Below are 22,240 nucleotides of genomic sequence, written 5' to 3'. Positions count from 1 at the left end.
ATCCTCAAACTCTGCCTTCCAGAAAGATGTTGGAACCACCACACTCAAGTCAGATGAGGAGACGCAGCATGAAGTAAAATACTTGAAAAATGTAAAGTGCTCTCTCCTCTGTAAGTGCTTATTATTGGTAGCAAAGTGGAGCTGTTTTGGTCAAGCTGCTACTTTTTGACATCTTCTTGTGCAGAACATCTGTTTCGGGAGGAGGCCCTTGTCTGTGGGGATTCGGGAAGGTTGGAAAGGATCAAGATGTTCCACTAACAAAGTCATTTGTTGTGTTTGGCAACGTATTTGAAGTGACAGTTAACAAGAGATACCTGAGTCAAGACCGTGGGACCGAATGACCTATGCACTTTGGGACGAGGTCAACAGTGCAGGTCACACTGAAGACTTTCTCCAAAGAGCCCACCGTCTAAGATCTGGTGCTGGTGCTTTCGGAATGACAAGCTTCCAGAAGCTTAGACTTCGTTTCCCAATCCCCCTAATCTAAAAACACGTATGTCAACTTGAACATGCACATTTATACATGTGCACCTGTGCGTGCACACACACACACACACACACACACACCCCTCTGATATTTTCTACAACTTGACAAAGAGACGGATTGTTTGTTGAAATCAGAGATCCACGCAGACAAATCGAAAGCAAAGCTGTTCGCCGAGATGGGCGTAGATTGATGGGGATTTTTTCCTTTTCCAGCAAACATGTCTCCTACCTTCATAGTTAGCGTTTACACTTCCTCCTTTAGCTGGCAGTATTGAAGGGAAAACCTCTGTAAGTTGGGATTTTCTCCAAATTCTCAACCGAGGGTTCGAAAGCCTTTAGATTTTTTTTTTTTAATTGCCCCCTAACTTTTATTTTCCAGATTCACTGAGAATAGCTTAACCTTTGCCTCTCTTCCTGAGCCACACAGGGCCCTTCGTAATTAAGCCAGAATGAGTACCAAAGGCTGGAAGGGTAGGGAGGGAAGGAATACGTGACTTTCGTCGGCCACTCATAGAACACGTTTTATTAAATGCATACTGGCTTAAGAGCAAGAAAAAGGCAAGAATAGCAGAGACTACAGATGGTTATGACCATCTAGAAATGAGTGCCTTGTACAATCTTCATTGCTCAGATGCACGCAGTAAAGCCAAGTGCCCAGAATTGATGGATTCTGCTTCTTGAGGGGAGTGTGGTATGTTTTTCTCTCTCCTCTATTACCACCAACTCAGAATCAGAGACTGAGAATAGGAGCAGAGTCACAGACAAACCCCTTCTTTTATAGATGAGAAGACAGGTCCAGACCTTTTGACGACTTGTCCAAGATCACAGAGCTGGTTGGAGTTGGAGCTAATTCAAGGTCTGCAGCTTGACTTTTCACCTTTGTTTTATCTGATGGACTTTAATTTATGAGTTTTGTACGCCTCCACTTTTAAAATACTTCTTCTTCCCTAGACACCATCCTTCAAAAGATTTTGGCTACCAAATAAACTGTCGTCTTTAAGAAAAAAAAAAAAAAAATGTGTCTCCCCATGTCAACTTGCCAGATGCCTATAGCTGCCAGTGAGAATAACCGAACAGGACAAGTCAGGCTTATCACATAGTGATTAAGGGCCCAGGGGCTGAAAGGAGATTGAGTTTGACTCCTACCATTGTCATTGATCGGGTGATTTTGGACAAGCTTCTCTGTAACTCAGTTTTCTCATCTGTAAGGTGGGGATAATATCGATACTTCCTTCACGGGGTTGTTATAAGCACTAGGCAAGGTTATGCATTAGATGCGTTGAGTCAAACCATTTAATTAGTGGACATACACGTGCTTTGTCTTAGTGCGCGATTTTTCTCAGTCACCTTCACGTTGGGAAAGCTTTGCCGCCAAGTATCAGGATGGGGCTACAACAGGGAACCGTGAAGCATCCAAAGGTAAATGGGACAACTCCCCGTGCCAGTTTCCCTTCTCCGTCTGTGCCTCTTTCGTTGCATTGCAGAATGTTCTGCCCTCTTCAGCGAACATTTCTCAGGCCACATCTCAAGGGTTTAACTAGATACTCGACCATTTAGAAGACACTGTCCTTCCCATCTACTTTCTGTGGCATGGCCCTAGCCCCTCTCTGGCCCTGCTTCCTCGGGTCTTTTGTCCCTTGTTGTGTTTTATATCCGACGGTCTCCTATCAGCCGTGACTTGCATTTGCGATACATGAAATGACAGGTGCATTTGTCTAAGATCCCTTGTGCCTTCTGTCTAGAAGAGGGTGCTCAGCCCGGGGATGCCCGCTTTGCCTCTCGCTGGTGACCAGCGAGACCTGGTCCTTGTGTCTATCCCGAGCCCAGATCTCTAACTTAGTCACTCCCATCCAGTCCCAGCAACCACACAATGTGGGGCATCCCATTCTTCGGTTCCCGGTGTGTGCGCACCACAAGGCAGACTGCGTGGCTCCCTGAAGGAAAATGAAGGAGTGCCATAAGCACGCTGGAGAGAAGTTTCCAGGATCGCGACCCCACAACACACCCTATACGCTTCGAAAGCTTCTTTGGAATTTTCGGAAAACGTCTTAGGAAGACGAGGACGTCTGTAGTAAACTTGGGGAAGGATCCCTGGGGAGCTGGAGGAAGCACAGGTAGTGAGTATCTGTTTGGGGACGCAAAGCAATACTGTCACAGGGTCTATCACAGACCTCCTATCACAGACCCCCTATCACACAGGGTCACAGCCAAATCATGCACCCCACCCCCCAACCAACCAACCATCAACCCTGGGGAGACTTTCTCTGTTTCTCCCTCAAGGGGAAGGTGGCCCTCCAGCCTCTGAGCTCTCACGGAACTTTCGCATCTTCCTTGTGGCTCATTCCACTTTTTCCCCACTTTTGGGTATTTAACAGCACCTACTTTAATTCTTATCCCAACAAGGGAGATGTTATGCAAGGGAGGTGTGATCAACATCACTGTTTTACCAATGAAGAGGCATGGTAATTTAGGTGTCGGGCCCAAGGGCAGACAATACACTCTGCATGCGTGAGTCCCAACGTGCTAATTTCACATCTAGAGCTTATCCCAGCTTATCACAGCCGCATCCTATAGACACATCTGCTCCATCAGATGGAAGGTGAGGAACAATCTCTTAGCAATTGCGTGGAACATTCCCCTGTGCTCTAGTACAGTGCCCGACAGACTGGGGTTAACTCTATTAGAGTCTGAGAAGTGAATGAATATAGAAACGAATGTGGGAATCCATGAGCAGACCGTTCCTGAAAACAGAAATCTTGAGAAGATTAAGGAGCTGTTAGCAGGATGTTGGCGGCAGGAGAGAAGAAATGGCGTGAAATCAAATTCCGGGCCTCAGACAAAGAAATAGTCCTGTTCCTCACAGTTATGTTATTATTTCGCTCAACGAACCCTCCTAATAATTTGCCAAAGATAAATGTTAACCAACTGGTTTTGATTATTTGAGGTAATGCATTTGGATCCAATACATAAATTCACGGGGAGAAGACACGTTACATTGTGGGAACCATAATTTTATTAAGTGATGTGACACATGTTACTGTTGAGTAAGGTCTCAATAAATAGAATTTCACTCTGTTTCCTTTCTTCCTTCTTCAATATTCTTTATGACTCATCTTATGTCCTTCTTTTGTAATATATAAAACAAGTTAAATAAGGCAGGGGCCATGTGCAACTAGAAACGTTCCGTCTGTAAAGTCCCTTAAATTATAAAAGTTTAAAGCAGAATGGCACGGAGATGTTCGAAGGCTACGGCTCACACTAGTGTTCAGAGAAGCTCTCGTGGGAAGGTCGCTGGCCCCTCTACTTGGGGAATTAAAATAAACCATAAATTTCTGTCGTCCTCAACTTGAAGACAGTGTTCCCACTACTTATTATCTGGCTTCCCAACTGAATTACCAAAAGTCCAGAAATCCTGCCAACAATATTTCGAATAAGACAGGGAATTGAAGGTCAAAGGGAAATAATCTGCTTCTATCTTGTCTGTCTCGTCCCCCCACGGCCTCTTTCATCACCCCCAATAACCTGCTCCGCATGATGGATGTGTCAGGCACAGGCCATGAAAGCATGGGAAATGTCTCAATTTCCACGGGAACCCTTGGTACGGAATAGCCAGTGCTTGGGAAAAACAATATATTTTTTTTGATGCTTATTTATTTTTGAGAGACAGAGACACAGACTGCGAGCAGGGGAGGGGCAGAGAGAGAGAGGGAGACACAGAATCCAAAGCAGGCTCCGGGCTCTGAGCTATCAGCACAGAGCCCGGTGCAGGGCTCGAACCCACGAACCGTGAGATCATGACCTGAGCTGAAGTCGGACGCTTAACCGACTGAGCCACCCAGGCGCCCCTCTTCCATTTTTAAATAGCACAAGGGAGGTGGTATTGCCACATAGCTCTGAGCCTCACCAGGCAGCAGCAGACGTCTCTAGATTGTCTTTCCTTGTTACCCCATAGAAGTGTCCTCCAGCTGTGTGCCTTTGCTGTACCCTCAGAATTAGCTGCACTATTCCAAGGTAGAAGCCTTCTGAAAGGGGCTCATCTGGCATGTTAGTCACCCAGATCTTTGTTGAACATATTTTATTCTGTTCCATTCCATTCCATTCATCCATTCAATAAACATTTAGTAACATGTGCAAGATGCTGTGATAGAGATAGGAGGGCAAATATAATTAGGCAGCAATAAGAATAGGTAACACTTACAGAATATTTGCTATGCTCCAAGTGCTATTCTAAACATTTCAATGCATTAATTTATTTAGCTTCGTATCATAGATATGAGATTGAGTGAGATATATTATCACCATTTTACATAAAAAAATGGAGGCTCAGAAATTAAGCAACTTGCCCAAAGTCACCCAGCTGGTGAGAAAGAGTTGGAACATAAACCCAAGCAATGTGGGCTTGTGCGCTTAGGAGGTAAAGCAACTTTAAAGTACTTAGTTAATTTCAAGGTGCTCTAGGAGACCAAGGACGCAAGATTCAGTACTCACCCGCAAGAAACCGGCTATCTCGCCGGAAGCACATACATATGGAGCTGAGATGTACATTCGTGAGGGACTAGAGTAATTGAGTGAAAATGGGCCGCCTGCAGCTTTGCAGAAAACAATGTGTTCTGGGGTGCCTGGGTGGCTCAGGTCAAGATCTCGTGGTTTGTGAGTTTGAGCCCCGTATCTGGCTCTGTGCTGACAGCTCAGAGCCTGGAGCTTGCTTCAGATTCTGTGTCTCCCTCTCTCTCTGCCCCTTCCACTCTCTCTCTCTCTTTCTCTCTCTCTCTCTCTCTCTCTCTCTCTCTCTCTCAAAAATAAATAAAACATTTAAAAAATTTAAAAAACAAAACAAAACTACAATGTGTTCTATCCCTGGCTCCAGAACTTCTTAGAGATCTTGGGATAAGATCTCCTGAGATCTTATAAAAAACCTTTTAATTTCCATAAGCCTTGGTGTTTTGTGTTTTCTTTTAAAATAAGAGGAGGGTGGGGTGCCTGGTGGCTTAGTCAGTTAAGCAACCAACTCTTGATTTCGACTCAGGTCACGATCTGCTGGTTCATGAAGTTGAGCCCCACATCGAACTCTGCACTGACCGCTCAGAGCTTGCTTTGCTCTCTCTCTGTGTGTCTCTCTCTGCCCCTCCCACCCTCTCTTAAAATAAATAAACAAACAAAAAAGTAAGGGGAGGGTAAATTAAAAGCCCTCTAAGGCCCCTTAACTATGCCTTGATTTTGTGACTTGTTACCAGAGAAGGCAGAAAGAAGTGTAGGCTGGGGTAGTTACTTTTCAGGAAAGGAGTGAGATTCGTTTGGCTCTTCAAGTAGTAGAACAGCTGTAAATTGCCATTTCGACAGTGGGAGAGCAAGACCATGTGCGTGGGAGATAATGGGGAGACCAGCAGGAATAAGATAGACATTTTCCGCCACTGGCATAGGAGTGTTAGCAAATCATCATCATGGTCACTGTCTTCATCCCTGCCATGTGCAGCGTGCGTGGTAAATATTTCAGGCACTAATCCAAGTGCTTCATATGGAGTAACTCAGTTTATCAGCATAAGAACCTTTTGAGGTAGGTGCCATTATTGTCTCCATTTTCCATCTTACAGATGAGAAAACAGAGGAGAAGTAAGGTTTAAAAACTTGCCAAAAGTCACAGAGGTAGTGGGTAAATCTGGATGGTTTGGCTCCAACATCCATGCCCCTAACCACCATGCTATTCTGTCTCCTGCCTTTTAGTTCTGGTATTAATTTGATTCTATGGGTAAGAGCTCAACGTTCCGCTTTGCTCTGCAAACTCTTGGCAGTTATATAACCTGAGACGGGCTTTTACCACAGTTGGGAGGCGGACATTTTCTTTGCCAAGGGCAGAGAAGAGATTTAACACAATTCAACATGCTATTTGTCACTGTAATCATGGAATTGAGATCTGAAAAGTGTCTTCTGAGATCCTCTGGACAGACCCAGGTGGTTATATATGACTTAAGTTATCCAAAACAACTGGTTGCTTTTCTTTTCTTGATGATTCTTATTTTTTTTTTTTCAGCAATGGAAACTTTGCCACATATAGTTCACTTTTCCCATGGTTTCATCACCATATGGTTACTGAGTTCTCCCGAACATTTACTGTTTTAATTTAAGCAATCCTGTGTTTGTGTGGGGGGTACTTTTTCACACTTACAGGTGACTGGTTTTGAACAATTTTAAAATGGATACATCATTATTTATATTTCTTATTTGAAGCTTCATAATGCTGTGGGGCCCTTGCTTGGGTCTGGATACCATTTTGGATAAGCTAGGAGCTCTGGTGCTAAGGGCAAGTCTCATGGGCACCTTATTTCTTTGCCCTTCTATGGTCCTACCAACCCCCCTGGAGTCCTGCGGTGTGGGCTGGACAAGGGTGGTGGTTTGATGAGTTGGAGAACACTGGACAACCGTCCTCTGACTTGCTTCAGGAATGCCCTCTTGTCCCTCTGTTTTTCGGTCTCTTCCTTTACCATTCATTAAAAACAATTCTCTTCTCTGAGAAGAAGCCACCCTATTTCCCTGGTGAGTTTAGGGTCTTGGAAAACAAAGGCCAGAAATGGAGTACTGCCTTCAATTAATATCTGCTTTTGGCCTTACAGCACAGCTTTGTCAGAGGTAAGAATGCACAAATGCCTGAGTACCTCAAGCATTGTCTCAGAACTATGATTGAGGGAATACGGATTCTTAAAAGTAAGAGGAAAAACTCTATGGAGAGGAAAACACGAACTAACACCTCGGTAAATTAATATTTTGTGTAAATCACTGTTATTATCTTTTTTTTTTTAATTTTTTTTTTAACGTTTTATTTATTTTTGAGACAGAGAGAGACAGAGCATGAACGGGGGAGGGGCAGAGAGAGAGGGAGACACAGAATCGGAAGCAGGCTCCAGGCTCTGAGCCATCAGCCCAGAGCCCAACACGGGGCTCAAACTCATGGACCTCGAGATCGTGACCTGAGCTGAAGTCGGCCGCTTAACCGACTGAGCCACCCAGGCGCCCCTAAATCACTGTTATTATCTTTAAGAGTTGCTACAGATCACTTGCTTTCTGCCCGTTTGCTGTGGGGAGGAGTGAGCTCTCGGCCAGGTAGAGCGCTTACACCTAGATTGTGTGATTGTTAAGGAAAGTCCGGTGACCTCGCGTGGTCTTCCACACTCACATGTATCAGGGATCTGGGGGGACAGAGTGTCTCTCCCCCATGTGACTGAGGAAGAAGATGCATCACCAGATAGGGCCGGACTCTATCAACCTGCCCACGTCCAATCTGCTTTTGATCAGTAGGAAGCAAACAAGGGTGCCACAAAGATAGAGCTTTCCACGCCACCTGTAGGTGAGTCAGGCCCTCCCTTCTGTTTTTGGTCACTGCTAAGACCCTCCTGTCTTCCCCAGAGTAGGGCCACCAGAAATTGCTTCTGACTTTTCCTAATTCTCTCAGTTCGGTATCTTTGTCATCTCGCCAAGAAAGTCATGTTGAAGGTACCAAGAAAAGAGGCAGAGCTAAAATAAAACGAAAGCATTTATTTGGGGTCTCAGAATTGCAGCTCAGAAGGTAAAGATTCGGGTAGCAACTCAGATTGTCATTTCCTCCTCCCCTCCCCCCCTTCTGCCAGGGAACAAAAGTCAGGGGTTTTTAAAGACAAAAGGGAAGGCAATGCTTGTATATGTTGTTTACAAAGAATTTCGATTGGAGTTGGTGGCAGGGAACAAATCTTGGCCAAATATAATTGGTTGCTAAGGCAATCACTAAGCAAAACCTCTTACTATCGAAGTAGCAGGTGTTCAGGCTGAGTCCTTGGAATATTTGCAGCTAGTTCAAGGTTTATGATTTCATCCTGTGTGAACGTGCATAAGGCCCAATACTTTAATGGCGTCCACCGCTCCACTTTAAAAGCCCTGGACAGAAGTAACTCCTTTGCATTTCACCTTTCACGGCATGAGGTTCATTCATCCGACCAAGAGAAAATGAGCTTAATGTGATCAAATACTAATATCCCCAAAGGTAAAGGAAACTGCTACAAACCATAATCCTAGGTGGTATAAAGTGAAGTTTCCTGAGTAGAGGTAATGAAGGCCGTGGTGATGATGGTGGCGACAGTGAAGGTAATGATCGTTACAGGAGGGTGGGAGAGACACTGGTCCTTGTCTCACGGAGTCCAAGAAGGAAGCTCGTGGACAACAGAGGGTGAGCCAAGTGAGGGAGTTTGTCGAGGGCAAGTACAAAGCTCTCGAGCATGAGAGGGATCCCGACTGGGTTGCCGCCGAAGATTTTTGTCTCTGACTTTTTATCCGGACCTTACCAGAAGGGCTGTGAGACTCCACTCACGGCGCTTAGCCCAGGCAGGTCTGGGATGTATGTCTCCTTTTTTTCTCCCCAAACCCCTGCCAGCAGCTTCAGCCTCCCACTTGCAGCTGCGGCCTGCCTCCCCGAGGTCCCTTATCTATCCCTGCCTAATGTTAACCCTTTCCCTACTCAGGATGGTGGTGATGATGGTGATGATGATGGTGATGGTGATGGTGGTGATGATGGTGGTAGTGGTGATGAGGAGAAGGACGACCACCACCACCGTGTATTCCATGACATTTATGTTCCAGGCACTATGCTAACTTTCACATACATTATCTCATGCACTCTTCGCAGAAGGCTTTGCACGGGCAGCACTAATGTTGTCCTTTTTTAACGGACGATGGAACCGAGGCCAGGAGATGTTACGGAACTTGTATAAGGTCACACAGAGAGTAAGTGACTGTTGAAAACTAGCCTAAATCAATTTATTCATATCCAACTCTCAGGTTCGTTTTGGTAGCTAAACATAGCCATTAATGGTGAGCCATGGGTGACGGCTACCTGCTTCCCTACGACTTTGCTACCAGCTTATGAAAACAAGACCACCATTCGTAACGTGAAACCCAAACGGGCCATACTTACTTGTGCGAATAAATATTAACGAGCTGGTGCGAAAAGGTTTCTATAACTTGTTCTCCAGTCTCAGTAAAGTCCTCATTCTTTGTGCTCTGACCACAACTGGCGGGAAAGATTCAGCCAGGCAATATCCTGAGGCCCTTGTGGGTGATATCAGGCAACAAGAAATCTCCAAATCAAGGCTTGAACGCAAGACTATTTTAGGGATCAAGCTATGGGTGCCGTCTCTAAGGGTGAAGAGATCATTACATTTGTATAACCTTTCTATGAAATGGGTGCGGGTTCCCACAATAAGTCACCTGTCCAAATGACTTGAACACCATTATTGTGCCCGGGAGAGCCAATTATCTACTGAACGAACCTGCATGTAAAAACTCATTGCTAACATATTCTGCTAACTGGCAAAGCAGCTGATGTTGATCTCAGGAAGGACAGCTGAAACACTTACAGAGGTCACTTCTGCAGCACGGTCTTGGTAAAAAGCTTGCTGACCGCCAGGATAACGTGAGTTCCTTATTGGGGCATGTAGCTGAGGCGAAAGCCTACACACACAATGTCACATCGTAGCAATTACAACCGGCTGGGATTTTTAATTTCATTGTTTTGATTCCTTGTTTTGTGTTTGTCCTATTCAACTAAAATACAGACTCCATGAGAGGACCTTGTCTTTTTGTTTCACTGGGGATTTCAAAACCGGTAATAGTGTATGGCATAGGACAAGCATTTAATAGTCTGTTGAATAAATAAGTGAGCAAAAGGCGAATTCTACGGAGGCCTGTCTTTTCTATCTCAACTATGATCTCGGAAATAAGGTCAGCTTATTTGAATAAGCACCCGCGTCGACTCCCTAGCCTTTACTGTGCGCTGCCTGTGCGGGACCTGAAAGTAACAAGTCAGTCCGGGGTAGTTGAGGTAGGAGCTTGAACACAAGCAAGGCATGAACTGTCTGTAGTTCATATCGAAGTAGGTTAATTCAGGAAAATGGTAGATTCCAAACTGATACATTTTCTCTCTACTGGAATGACCCGGCACCGTGGGTCTTGATTTTAAGAGGCCATGTTCCGAGCATCTTGGGGAGTTCCGAATTTTAGTTCCTGCACTGGCCTGATTTTCCACTGTATTTCTTTCTATTCCACTAAGGGTTTTCAAGGTCATTTACTAACCCCTGCCTCTCATGAGCCATCGATGAGTAACAAACTCCATTCATCTCAAGCTCTACAAGAGCCGCCAACTGGAAGGCTTTTGCAGCCAGATGAGGCTTTCCAGATGGGTCTTGCCTCGTGAACACACACCCTCCGGGCTCCCTTTTCTCTGTCAGCCTCGGCTTGGGTTCTGTCTGTGTGATTCCCACCTTGACCACAGGAGCTCAGAGGACCCCACTTCTTCCCCTGCATCTCAGGTTAGCTGATGGCTCTGGAGGCAGTACTCTCAGGCTGTGGAGACTGGCTGCGAACAAGTGTTTTCAAAACTGTTGTTTATCTTTTCTGGGTATTTGTGACACTTTCAGGAGCCAAGAAAACGCGTGTCTTTTTTACTTCTGTGCCACCAAGCTCTGTGGTGTTTCTTCAGCAAGCAGCAGCCTGGAACACTGCCTTCTGATCTTCTGATCAGCTACAGGTCTGCTCTCTAGAGGATTCTCCACTGATACGCACACTTTCCCACAGCCAGCAGGGGGCATCTACGACACAGATTTAAACTGAATTGACTTTACATTGGATTGTCCCTGAGAGGGGACGGTTTGGGGACACCTCTTTGGGAAATGTAAAATCCCTGTTCTATGCTTCCCCATCTTGGCTTTCCTCTTGACCGTTCCCAACATACGTCTGGAGTCTGGAATGAAAGCTGTGGTTACCACATGTCTTCCAACCGCAAGACTGGTCTTTGCCTCCGGGCTACTTCTGTTTTTAAGTCCTGATAAATTATGGCCTCACAATAGATTCTGATCAGACCCTTAGGGGTTGTGATTGCCTCCCCCACCTCTTCTCCCAGGAGTAGACCCTACCTGGCTTAAGAACTGACTGAGCATGCTTAGTTTGAGCCTTACTTGCCTTTCATCCTCTTTAACAGCTAAAAAAGGAATTTCCTTCCTTTAGAGTCCTTGTAGTCATTCAGTGGCTTTTCACCTCTCCCCGTTAACCAAATTAAAAAACACCCGAGTCTTGGGCACCTGAGGTGGTTTAGTCGGTTAAGCGACCACCCCTGGATTTTGGCTCAAGTCATGATCTCACGGTTTTGTGGGCTCGAGCCCCAGGCCAGGCTCTGTGTGCTGACCACACGGAGCCCGCTTAGGATTCTCCCTGTCTCTCTGCCCCGCCCCCGCTCGTAGTCTCTCTTTCTCTAGATAAATAAATAAGCAAATTTAAAAAAAAATTCTGGTTTCAGGGATATATTCTACGCCACACCCCGGTATTTCACTTGCCCCACCCCAAAATGCAGTTTTACTCTAAGTGAGCAATTCATGAATTCATTTACTGGGTCTTCAATTTTCATAGCAGATTTTTTTTTTTTTTGAGCACCTATTTTTTTTAATTTTATTTTTAATTTTACTTTAATTTGTTTGAATTTTGTTTACTTTTGAGAGAGAGACAGACAGAGAGAGAGAGGGAGAGAGAGAGGGAGACCTGGAATCTGAAGCAGGCTCCAGGCTGTGAGCTGTCAGCACAGAGCCCAGAGTGGGGGCTTGAACTTGGGAACCACGAGGTCGTGGCCAGAGCCAGAGTCTGACGCTTAACCATCTGAGCCACCGAGGCACGTCTTTTTTGAGCACCTATTAAGTGCCAGGCCCTGAGCAATGACGTGCTGACATTGGAATCATGAACAAAACAGATATTGACCCTGCTCTTGGAGACCTGTCACTCCAGGGGGAGACGGAGACAAGACCCAAATAAACATACAGAGATGCATGTGCAAATTGATAAGGGCCGAGAAGGAAAAATACAGAAGGCTCTACAAATACAATAGGGGCAACTGTTAGAGTTTCGTCTCCCTTTGCACTGTCTTCATGTTGTCACATGAGTACCCATTTGAGCTCCCTGAGGTTAGGGCCTGTGTCCATTAATTGGTATATCCCAAGCACTGTGGTCAGTGACTAGAAAATTATCGACCATATAATTTACACGTATGTGCCCTACATTCACCTATTCCAAGTGTCTCCAAAGCAAAGAACCATCTCTGTAACCCTTGAAACACCTCGCACAGGACTTTATATATAGTTGGCTATTCTATATCCTATATTCTACTTGAATATAATTGCATTTTTATTTCATTTTATTATTTTTGATTAAAAAGATTTTTTTAATGTTTATTTTTGAGAGAGAAAGAGAGAGAGTGTGAGCAAGCAGGCGAAGGGCAGAGAGAGAGGGAGACATAGAATCCGAAGCGGGATCCAGGCTCCGAGCTGTCAGCACAGAGCCCGACGTGGGGCTCGAACCCATGAACTGCGAGATCATGGCCTGAGTCAAAGTTGGACACTTAACCAACTAAACCACCCTGGCACCCCTATAATTGTATTTTTAAAAATCCAGCTATAGTTCTGTTTTGATTGATTGCTTCAACTGTTTTTCATACGTGTGCACCTTAAGGTAGTATCTCTGACTCAATTCACGCATAAGAAGGAAGGACTTAGGTGGCCCAGGGCCTTTGGAAATTTGATTTCCTGGCCAGTATACCCACAGTAAGGCACAGATATAAAACCACAAACCCTACAACTATTCCAACCCTTTTCAGTTTGAAATCGCTAACATGAGTCATCTACAAAAAGAATTATCTCCCTCTGAGCCTTTAATTAAAATCTCACCCAGGCATTTCCAATTGATTTTATTTCAAAACAAGGTTTTCTTTGTAAAACAAAAGCGTACCGAGACGGGGGTGAGATGGGAGGAGATAAAAACTGCTTCCTGTTCACCAGCATTAATGTAATGTAGCCAGAGCGGTCAAACCGAGCGGAGAATGAGTGGAAATCATAAATGTGTTAGAATGTCTTCTTCTCTAGATGGAGTTGTTTTTGACATTGAGTTAATGTCAGATACATTCAAGTTGATTTTTAAGAGGGGGAGTAAAATGATAGGGTTGAGCTTTTGTTTTGTTTGATTTTCCACTTGGTTTATGTTGATCACAGACGTGTGTGTAGCTATGGTGGGGAGGAAGAGGCAAGGGGGAATGCGTCCGGTCTGTTCCAGGAACTCCTGGGGAGAAAAACAAATGTAGTAACATTGTTTATTCTTGCAAAAAAACATAGAAGGTTTCAAATAGCTTCGACTGCAGCATCTGCCAACGGCTTCATCCTTAAACTCTTAGTGTTTTGTAAGAGATGCAATCGTGTTATTCATTCTCCATATTCCTGCAAACTCCTAATTAAACCAAATGGACTTCCTGACTTAAGGACCCTCTTTAACATCTGATATTTGAACACACATTACGCCAAGATTTGAAGCTATGGGAAGAAGTATTTCCCAAAGCCCTGCATTTCCTTTCTCCTTTACATCCCCAGGGCAAATATGAGGAAAAGAGTAACCTGACGTTCTGGTATATGTTTATCAACTCTGAGGAAATGGAATGTAATTTTCTATAGGCAATGTTATAAATGGCCATTGATTTCTAGAACATCCCGTGAAAAGCTTATTTAAGCAGTGATGCAGATGAAATTGTACTAGGGTTCTGATTGATTCTGGTTTTTAAATTTATTTTTTATTTTATTTTATCTTTACATTTATTTATTTTTGAGAGAGAGAGAGAGAGAAACAGAGTGCAAGCGGGGGAAGGACAGAGAGAGAGGGAGACACAGAATTCAAAGCAGGCTCCAGGCTCTGAGCTGTCAGCACAGAGCCTGACTTGTGCTCGAACCCACGAACCGTGAGATCATGACGTGGGCCGAAGTCGGATGCTCAACTGACTGAGCCACCCAGCACCCCCCCCCCCCGGATTGATTCTGGTTTTAAAAGGCTTTTGTGGGACATCTTAAAAATTTGACCACCTTTATAAAAAACCATGTATTTTTATGGGAAAGTACATCCTGAAAGAGTTAACAAAAGAAAAACCCAAGACAGATTGAGTTTGTATGCCACCTGTCTACACCCAGTCTTTGAAGGCACCTTTCAATCACATCACCTCTTTTTGTTTTCCTACCCAAACTGCGGCAGGCTGAGCGCCGTCCAGAGGCTCCTCTGCTATCCCTGTCTTCATCAGGAAGGGGAGGCAGAGCGAGCCGGCTTCGTCTAACCCGCCTGTCTGCTCTCCCTACTCACCCTTGACACTCGGCAGCGCAGACCCACTTGGGCCTCCCTCCGAAGGACGGGGCACACCCCCCTCGTTTTGCCTGGAAGGGCCCATCTTTGCTGCTCCGCTTTGCCTCCTCGGAGAAGCCCCCCCTCGCCCCGACTTGCCCTTGTGGGCCAGAGATCTGCTGCCCTCTGGAGCCCCTCCTTGAAAAGCTGCTTGTGAGGGGCGCCTGGGTGGCGCAGTCGGTTAAGCGTCCGACTTCAGCCAGGTCACGATCTCGCGGGTTCGTGAGTTCGAGCCCCGCGTCAGGCTCTGGGCTGATGGCTCAGAGCCTGGAGGCTGTTTCCGATTCTGTGTCTCCCTCTCTCTCTGCCCCTCCCCCGTTCATGCTCTGTCTCTCTCTGTCCCAAAAATAAATAAACGTTGAAAAAAAGAAAAAAAAAAAAAGCTGCTTGTGATCGCTTACAAGTTTGGGGCTTCAGTGGGCTAGAAGCACCTTGAAGGCAAGGACCAAACTCTGTATGTGTGCGGCGAGCTGCTGACACAGTCAACATGACCAAGGAGGAAATTAACGGGGTGCCGGTGGCTCAGTCGGTTAAGTGTCCGGCTCTTGACTTCGGCTCAGGTCATGATCTCCCAGTTTGTGGGCTCGAGCTCCGCGTCGGGCTCTGTGCTGACAGCCCAGAGCGTGGAGCCTGCTTCGGATTCTGTGTCTCCCCCTCTGTGTACCCCTCCCCAACTCATGCTCTGTCTGTGTCTCTCTCAAAAATAAATACACGTTAAATTTTTTTTTTTTTAAAGGAGGAAATTAAAAAATGAAATTTAACAGAACTCCACTCCTTGTAACTTACCCCTTCGTGTCCAACCTGCTCTTTGGCCAGCAATCACATACAAATATCTCTCTTCCTTTTACAAAAAGCAATGGCTCAAACGGAGCAAAAGACACAGGGAGAAGAAAAAGAAACAGAAACTGAGAGGGGGAAAAAAAAAACAACCCCCAAACTTCAAGAACCTTCCAAACAAAAAAACCAAGCATATGAGAAACGTTCTAAATGTTGGTGTGTGAACTACTGAGTCAAGGTTGAGACTGAAAACAGCTGCTTCATGCACCAGTTTACTTAAGGGTGGGGAGTCAGGGGATATGGGGCCAGAAGGAGAGCATATTATGGGTGAAGTTCTTCAAGAACTGAGTGGGATATTATGACCTGACCCCAAAAATGGACCTGGTGTTTCCGGCACACCAGCCAGCAGAGGGTAGCTACAAATACAGCATGCATCGCCCCTGCCCCTGCCTTCGTAATATCTTCTTTCTTTTCCAGATAAATATTAAATTGGTGACTCTTGTCTCCAGAGCTAGAATATGGCAGGTGGTGGGTGTAGAAATTCTTAGTAACTGGTGGGAATCTTTTTGGATGTTTTAATTTGGTACTTGAAGCTAGGGAACATGGATGAGCTTAGTTGGAAAAATGATTATGCAGTTAGAACTAACTTTGAAGAAGCAGTATTATATGCCAAACACTGTGCTGATTCACATGCATTAGCATATTTAATCATCACGAGAAAGAGGATGTACTATTTTATCGGTCCCATTTTCTGGGCAAAAAATCCAAAACATTGGTTAATTTAAGCAACGTGAAGAGCTTGGAATCGAAATGACACTTATTCTCATGGTTTATATAAGCTCCCCCCGTGGAACTTTCCGGTTTCGACCAAAGTGCTGTTCTGGGTGCTGGGCTGTGGATCTGAGCTGGCTTCAGCCAGAGGAAGGGTCCTAGGGAAAGAATGGAAGCAGAAAGAAATGAAAAGGAAAGGACATTGAAGTGACTAAATCTAAATCACAGTTTCAAAATTGTATTTATGATACTAAAGGAAACTATGATATGATTCAATATTTATACGTTTTTTTGGTAATGGTTACAGATTTCCTTAATTTTTTCTATCTAATATCCGTGATTGTTAATCTCACACATTTTCCAAAACAAATTTAAGTTTATTTATTTATTTTGAGAGAGAGGAAGGAAGCACACACACCAGCATGAGCAGCAGAGAGAGAGGGAAAGATAGAATCCCAAGCAGTCTCTGTACCATCAGCACAGAGCCAGATGCAGGGCTCAAACTCACGAACCCCAAGATCATGACCTGACCCAAAATCAAGAGTTGGTTGCTTAATCAACTGAGCCACCCAGGTGGCTCACACGTTTTCTTTACTTAAATTGTCTCATCACTGTCTCCACGTGAATGGATGAGGAAAGTTTATTTAGAGCAGCCAAAGCCCATCTGGCCACAAGATGAATCCCATCATAGCTCTTGAAGACTTAGGTTAGGACCAGCATTGATGGGGAGAGAAATGTTAGCAGATTTGTCGGGAACAAAGTCAAGATCTCTTCAGTTCACTCTGGGTAATGTTTTTGAGTGTTGACTGGGTGGCCGGGCAATAAGCTCCCACAGGACTGACAGGTATTCAGGACTCAGAGCTTACCTTCACCTTCCAGCTGGGACAACAGACACATGAATCAATAACCATAATGCAATGTGATCAATCCTATCTTCAGAGCCTGTGCAAAGCACCAAGACGGCAGTGAAAGAACAGTTTTTTGGATCTATCAATATACAACAGCTTGCCTTACGGATTAATGCTTACAATTTGCTGGTGCTCTTGGAGTTCACGCTTGCCATGATAATTGATAACTTAGAAGGTTAGTTTTGAAACTCGGCATGAAAACAATTGCGTCCTATGGTCGTGGAATGCCCAGAATTCTGACTTCATCAACTCACTGAAATGTTGAGGATAGAAAGCAATGGTATGGTGCTGCTATGGTTGGCCCATTGGCAATTAATAGTCATCTACTGAAGGCTTACTGCATGTAAGATACTCCAGTAGCCATTATAGAACAATGGGCAAGTGGCTGGGGAAAAACCAAATCCATCTAAATAAAGAACACTTTATAGAGAATACATCTTCAGGCAGAATCATTTAATTATATAGCTCAAGATAGCTGAAGAAAACATCTAGGTTAACTCTGTCATTTTGCAGATGAGGGAACTGAGGCCTGGTGGTAAAAAATGATAAGTTTTTCAAATATTCTACATCCAATTAATGACGGATCTGGGACCGGGGTCCTCAGAGAACAGATAGGCAATGCAGTGAGTAGCTCACCTGTGAACTCTAGAGCCAGACTGTGTGGGCTCCTGTCCCATCTCCAGACTGGCTGGGTTATCTTAAGTTTTTATAAACACTCTGACTTTCAGTGTCTTCATCTGTAAAAAGGAATAATACCATAGTATCTGTCTTATATGAAAATGAAAGGATACATATAAACCAGTAATTAAGAATAAAATGAGGGGGTGCCTGGGTGGCTCAGTTGGTTGAGCGTCAGGTGTTGATTTCGGCTCGGGTCATGATCTCACTGTCACTTGGAGCCCCATGTCAAGCTCCACGTTAGGCATGGAGCTGCTTGAGATTCCCTCTCTCCCTCTTCCTCTGTCCGTCCCCTGCTTAAGCTCGATCTCTCTCTCTCTCTCTCTCAAAATTAGATTATGCGTATTAACCAGGAACATAATAAGAGCTTGATAAATGTTAATTATTAGAACTCACGTGTCCCGGTTTCTTCACCAGTATTCTTTCTGCCACAACAGTACAATGGGCTTTCGTTCATTTTTGTTTCTCTGACACAGAAAGAAATCTATGTGCCAGATCTGTGTGCTCATATGGTGTTTCCATTGCCCCTTATATCTTTTCTAGGGCCAAGGAGATTAAGACCAAGTTGGGAATTCTCCTCCAGAAGCCAGACTCAGCGGTTGACCTTGTCATCCCATACAGTGAGAAGCCGGAGAAACCAGCCAAGACCCAGAAGTGAGTCACAAACATGGGTTCTGCTCCTTTTCCTCCAGAGGATGGCTATTTCTCAGGTGTCCAGGACCAGCCCTCCTGTGTACAGCTCCCCGCCTTCGATCACTCGCCGAAGGTCATAAGATCCCTCAGAGAAGAGGTGGTTTATAAATAAGTGTATTTTTACCCTTCCATGTCTGGAGCATCATATTGGGTATTGGCAGGTGACTTAAAAAAATAAAGATAAGGCCCTGCCTTGGGACCCTGTTGGAGAGGAGGACAACACCAAGGCAGCCGATTTAAGCCAACTAGCTCCTTCTCTAAAATACTATTCCTTCAGGGTCCAACAGAGGAGCAGAAGACTCTGTTCCCTGCCAGAGAAAGGAAGGAACACTCGACCAGCCGACTCTAATGTACATTAAGAGTTTTTAACCCCGATCCGTAAATTAATATTCTTGACTGGACTTCTCTCTCCTTTCCCCCCACCTCCCCACTTCCATCGATTCAGGCCTGGAGAGAAACTAGAATTCTCAAGATTCAAGCTGTCATGGTAGAGTCCAGCCGACCACTGGAGGAACTGTCCTCATAGCACCCACGTCATTTTCATCTCCATCCACCCCCTCGAACATTTTCACGGGCATGAAAATCAAGAAGGGCAAGTGGGTAGGAGAGAAAACAGATGCAGTCGAATTCCTTCACTCTGCCATCTAAAAGCTTTGAGGAGATCACAGAAGCGTGGTGGAAACACAGGCACCCCTTTATACCTGAATTTCTTCTTAAACGTAACATACGTATAAATTGGCCAATCATTTCTTTGTCCAAATGCCCTTCGAGCTAAGATAGCCGGGTGGGTTGGGAGAGGAAGAGACGGGTTATTCCTCTTAAATCTTTTTCCTTCAACCTAAGTGGATATCTCCATTCTCCTCTTATTACTTCAAAGTGATTCCACACCGGAAGTGAGGCGTAATTGGGTTTTCTGCATTTAGAAAGGGGAAGCTAATTCAGGGTGGAGTGGCTCGCACCAGGCACTGGCAGGGAATGAGAAACACATTTCATAGCAGCGACAGATCAAAAAAGCCATCTATTTTGAAGAAAACAATGTAGCGGTTATGGATCTGTAGGAATTCACTTTCGGAAATAAATATAGTACTACATTTCCTGCTTTGATTCTCTGTTTTAATCTTGCACACAGACACTCGAGCTATTTGGCTTAACAGGGATTCAGAGTGAAGCAGTTTTGGAAGAAAACCTGGGGTCGATATTTATTGGATGATTTTCCTCTCTTGTCTTCTGTCGCCTTTCTTCTTCCAGGAGTTTAAATTGCTTTTTGCGGGGGGGGGGGGGGGGCGGGAATCCTTCATATCCCTAGAGACTATTGTGTCTCTCTTGCATTTTTCACGGTGACCATTGCAAGGCTTTCTCACCCTCTGTCAAACCCCTCAACGCCTTCCACCTCTTCATGTTTGGCCAATTTCCTTGCCTTTTAATTATCATGAAAAGACTGTGTTCTGCATGAGCTCGGTCGATCTCTCTTCTCGCCACTTGAAATTTCTCTGCCTTTTTGTACCCATGTTCCTCTCTCAGAGAAGAAAATAAACCTTCTCCAGACTGAAGATATTTTTAACCCCCTCATCTTTAAAAAAAAGCAATCCCTTTTTAAAAAAGCATTTCTACTTTTTCAATGTTTTTCCTTTTCTTCTTTTTCTTTTTCAATTTTTTTTTTTTAACATTTATTCATTTTTGAGAGAGAGAGACAGAGCACGAGGGGAGGCGGGGCAGAGAGAGAGGGAGACACAGAATCTGAAGCAGGCTCCAGGCTCTGAGCTGTCAGCACAGAGCCCGACTCGGGGCTCAAACTCAAGAGCTGTGAGATCATGACCTGAGCCTAAGCCAGACGCTTAACCGACTGCGCCACCCAGGCGCCCCACAAGGTTTTTATTTTTCTCATTAAGAAAACAGAAATCGAGGGGCGCCTGGGTGGCGCAGTCTGTTAAGCGTCCAACTTCAGCCAGGTCACGATCTCGCGGTCCGGGAGTTCGAGCCCCGCATCGGGCTCTGGGCTGATGGCTCAGAGTCTGGAGCCTGTTTCCGATTCTGTGTCTCCCTCTCTCTCTGCCCCTCCCCCGTTCATGCTCTGTCTCTCTCTGTCCCAAAAAATAAATAAACGTTGAAAAAAAAATTAAAAAAAAAAAAAGAAAACAGAAATCGAAAAAAATAGAAACGAAAAGTAGACAAGAGCTGCCCACATCCCTACCACCCATAGCTGGCGTCTGTTACCATTTTCGTGTTCTTAATTGCTCTGTTCCTTCTGGGGCCATGTTCCACTCTGAAAAAACTCTCTCAGTCCCCCACTCCCACTCCTATCCCTTTCAATGCTTTCATGGGGGTAATTCTAGAAACAGAAAGGGTTAATCATGAAGCCCGTAAAACAACCAAAGCATTTATTTGGGGTCTTAGGGATGGCAATCTAGGAGATACAGAGCCTACCCAAATTGAAAATGTGCTCCGGATCGCCAACGTGAAGTGCAAGCTTATGAAGTAAAAAACCACAAGGTTACGTAATTTGTTTTGAAAGAATGGTGATTGGTGCTGGCACAGTTTTAACTAATACACAAGTGGCTGATCAGCTAACAGGTGTTACCTTAGCTCTATTTCGGTCCAAAGTAGAAGGATGTGTCCTGGGAGGTGGTCCAGGTGCGCTGACCAAAGTCACACATTTGTGGTGTCGGGAGATGTACCTGCTTCCTCAACGTCTTCTCGACTCCATTCTGGGTCACTCCTTACAATGCTTACTTGGTTTTGAATCTTCTTTCGCAAAAGTCGCCGCTTCCAGGATCTTCTCTTCACTCTTTCTGGTCAGGTTGAAACCTTACTACCCACAGGAACCCTCTCGAAGGCCTCGCCTTTGACTCATCACCAGGGGTTGACTCTGCTCAACGGTCTTCTCTCTCTCTGAGGACTCCCACTTTTGTTCATCCTGTCCATACGCGAGCATTTCCCCAGGCTGTGCCGTAGGTCCTCCTAATGAATAGTAAACAAATTAGCACAACACATAAATTTAGTTTGCAATAACTGTTATCATGGCTTGTCATATAATCAATTGTAAAATGCTTAGCAGCTGATACAGATAATCTTCTTTTTAAATTTAATTTAAATCCAAGTTAGTTAACATGTAGTGTAATAATGATTTCAGAAATAGAATTTAGTGATTCATCATTGACATACGACATCCAGTGCTCCTCCCAACAAATGCCCTCCTTAATGTCCACCGCCCACTTAGCCCATCCCCCCATCCAACACCCCGCAAAGCAACCTTCAGTTTGTTCTCTGTATTTAAGGGTCTCTTAGGGTCTGCCTCCCTCTCTGTTCTTATCTTATTTTTGCTTCCCTTCCCTTATGTGATACAGACATTTTGTAGTTCATTTTATACTCTAGATGTTCCTTTTCTCCTTCCCTCTGCCACTAATTTAAAAATTTTTTTTTCAACGTTTTTAATTTTTATTTTTGGGACAGAGAGAGACAGAGCATGAACGGGGGAGGGGCAGAGAGAGAGGGAGACACAGAATGGGAAACAGGCTCCAGGCTCCGAGCCATCAGCCCAGAGCCTGACGCGGGGCTCGAACTCCCGGACCGCGAGATCGTGACCTGGCTGAAGTCAGACGCTTAACCGACTGCGCCACCCAGGCGCCCCTCTGCCACTAATTTTAAACTACACTTTGCTGTTGTTGTTTGACCACTTTATAACTCTAGAATGACCACACAGAAGCAGGCTCTAGCTG

The 22,240-nt window shown here is 44.8% G+C and overlaps 1 protein-coding gene across 1 annotated transcript in view; it reads left to right on the top strand.

Annotated features, from left to right (window-relative positions):
• Nucleotides 1–22,240, top strand: part of RGS5 (regulator of G protein signaling 5) — a 52,603-nt gene that overhangs the window by 8,791 nt on the left and 21,572 nt on the right. The window contains exon 2 of the mRNA XM_086694337.1: nt 18,375–18,485. Coding sequence (XP_086550463.1) covers nt 18,375–18,485 — 111 coding nt within the window. The remainder of the gene's footprint in view (nt 1–18,374; nt 18,486–22,240) is intronic.

This window comes from Puma concolor, chromosome E4, assembly GCF_028749965.1.
Source record: "Puma concolor isolate L17-30 chromosome E4, mPumCon1.1.hap2, whole genome shotgun sequence".
In the NCBI taxonomy this organism is placed as follows: domain Eukaryota; kingdom Metazoa; phylum Chordata; class Mammalia; order Carnivora; family Felidae; genus Puma; species Puma concolor.
Note: the sequence above shows the minus strand (reverse complement) of the source record. Positions and strands in the feature narration are given on the sequence as shown.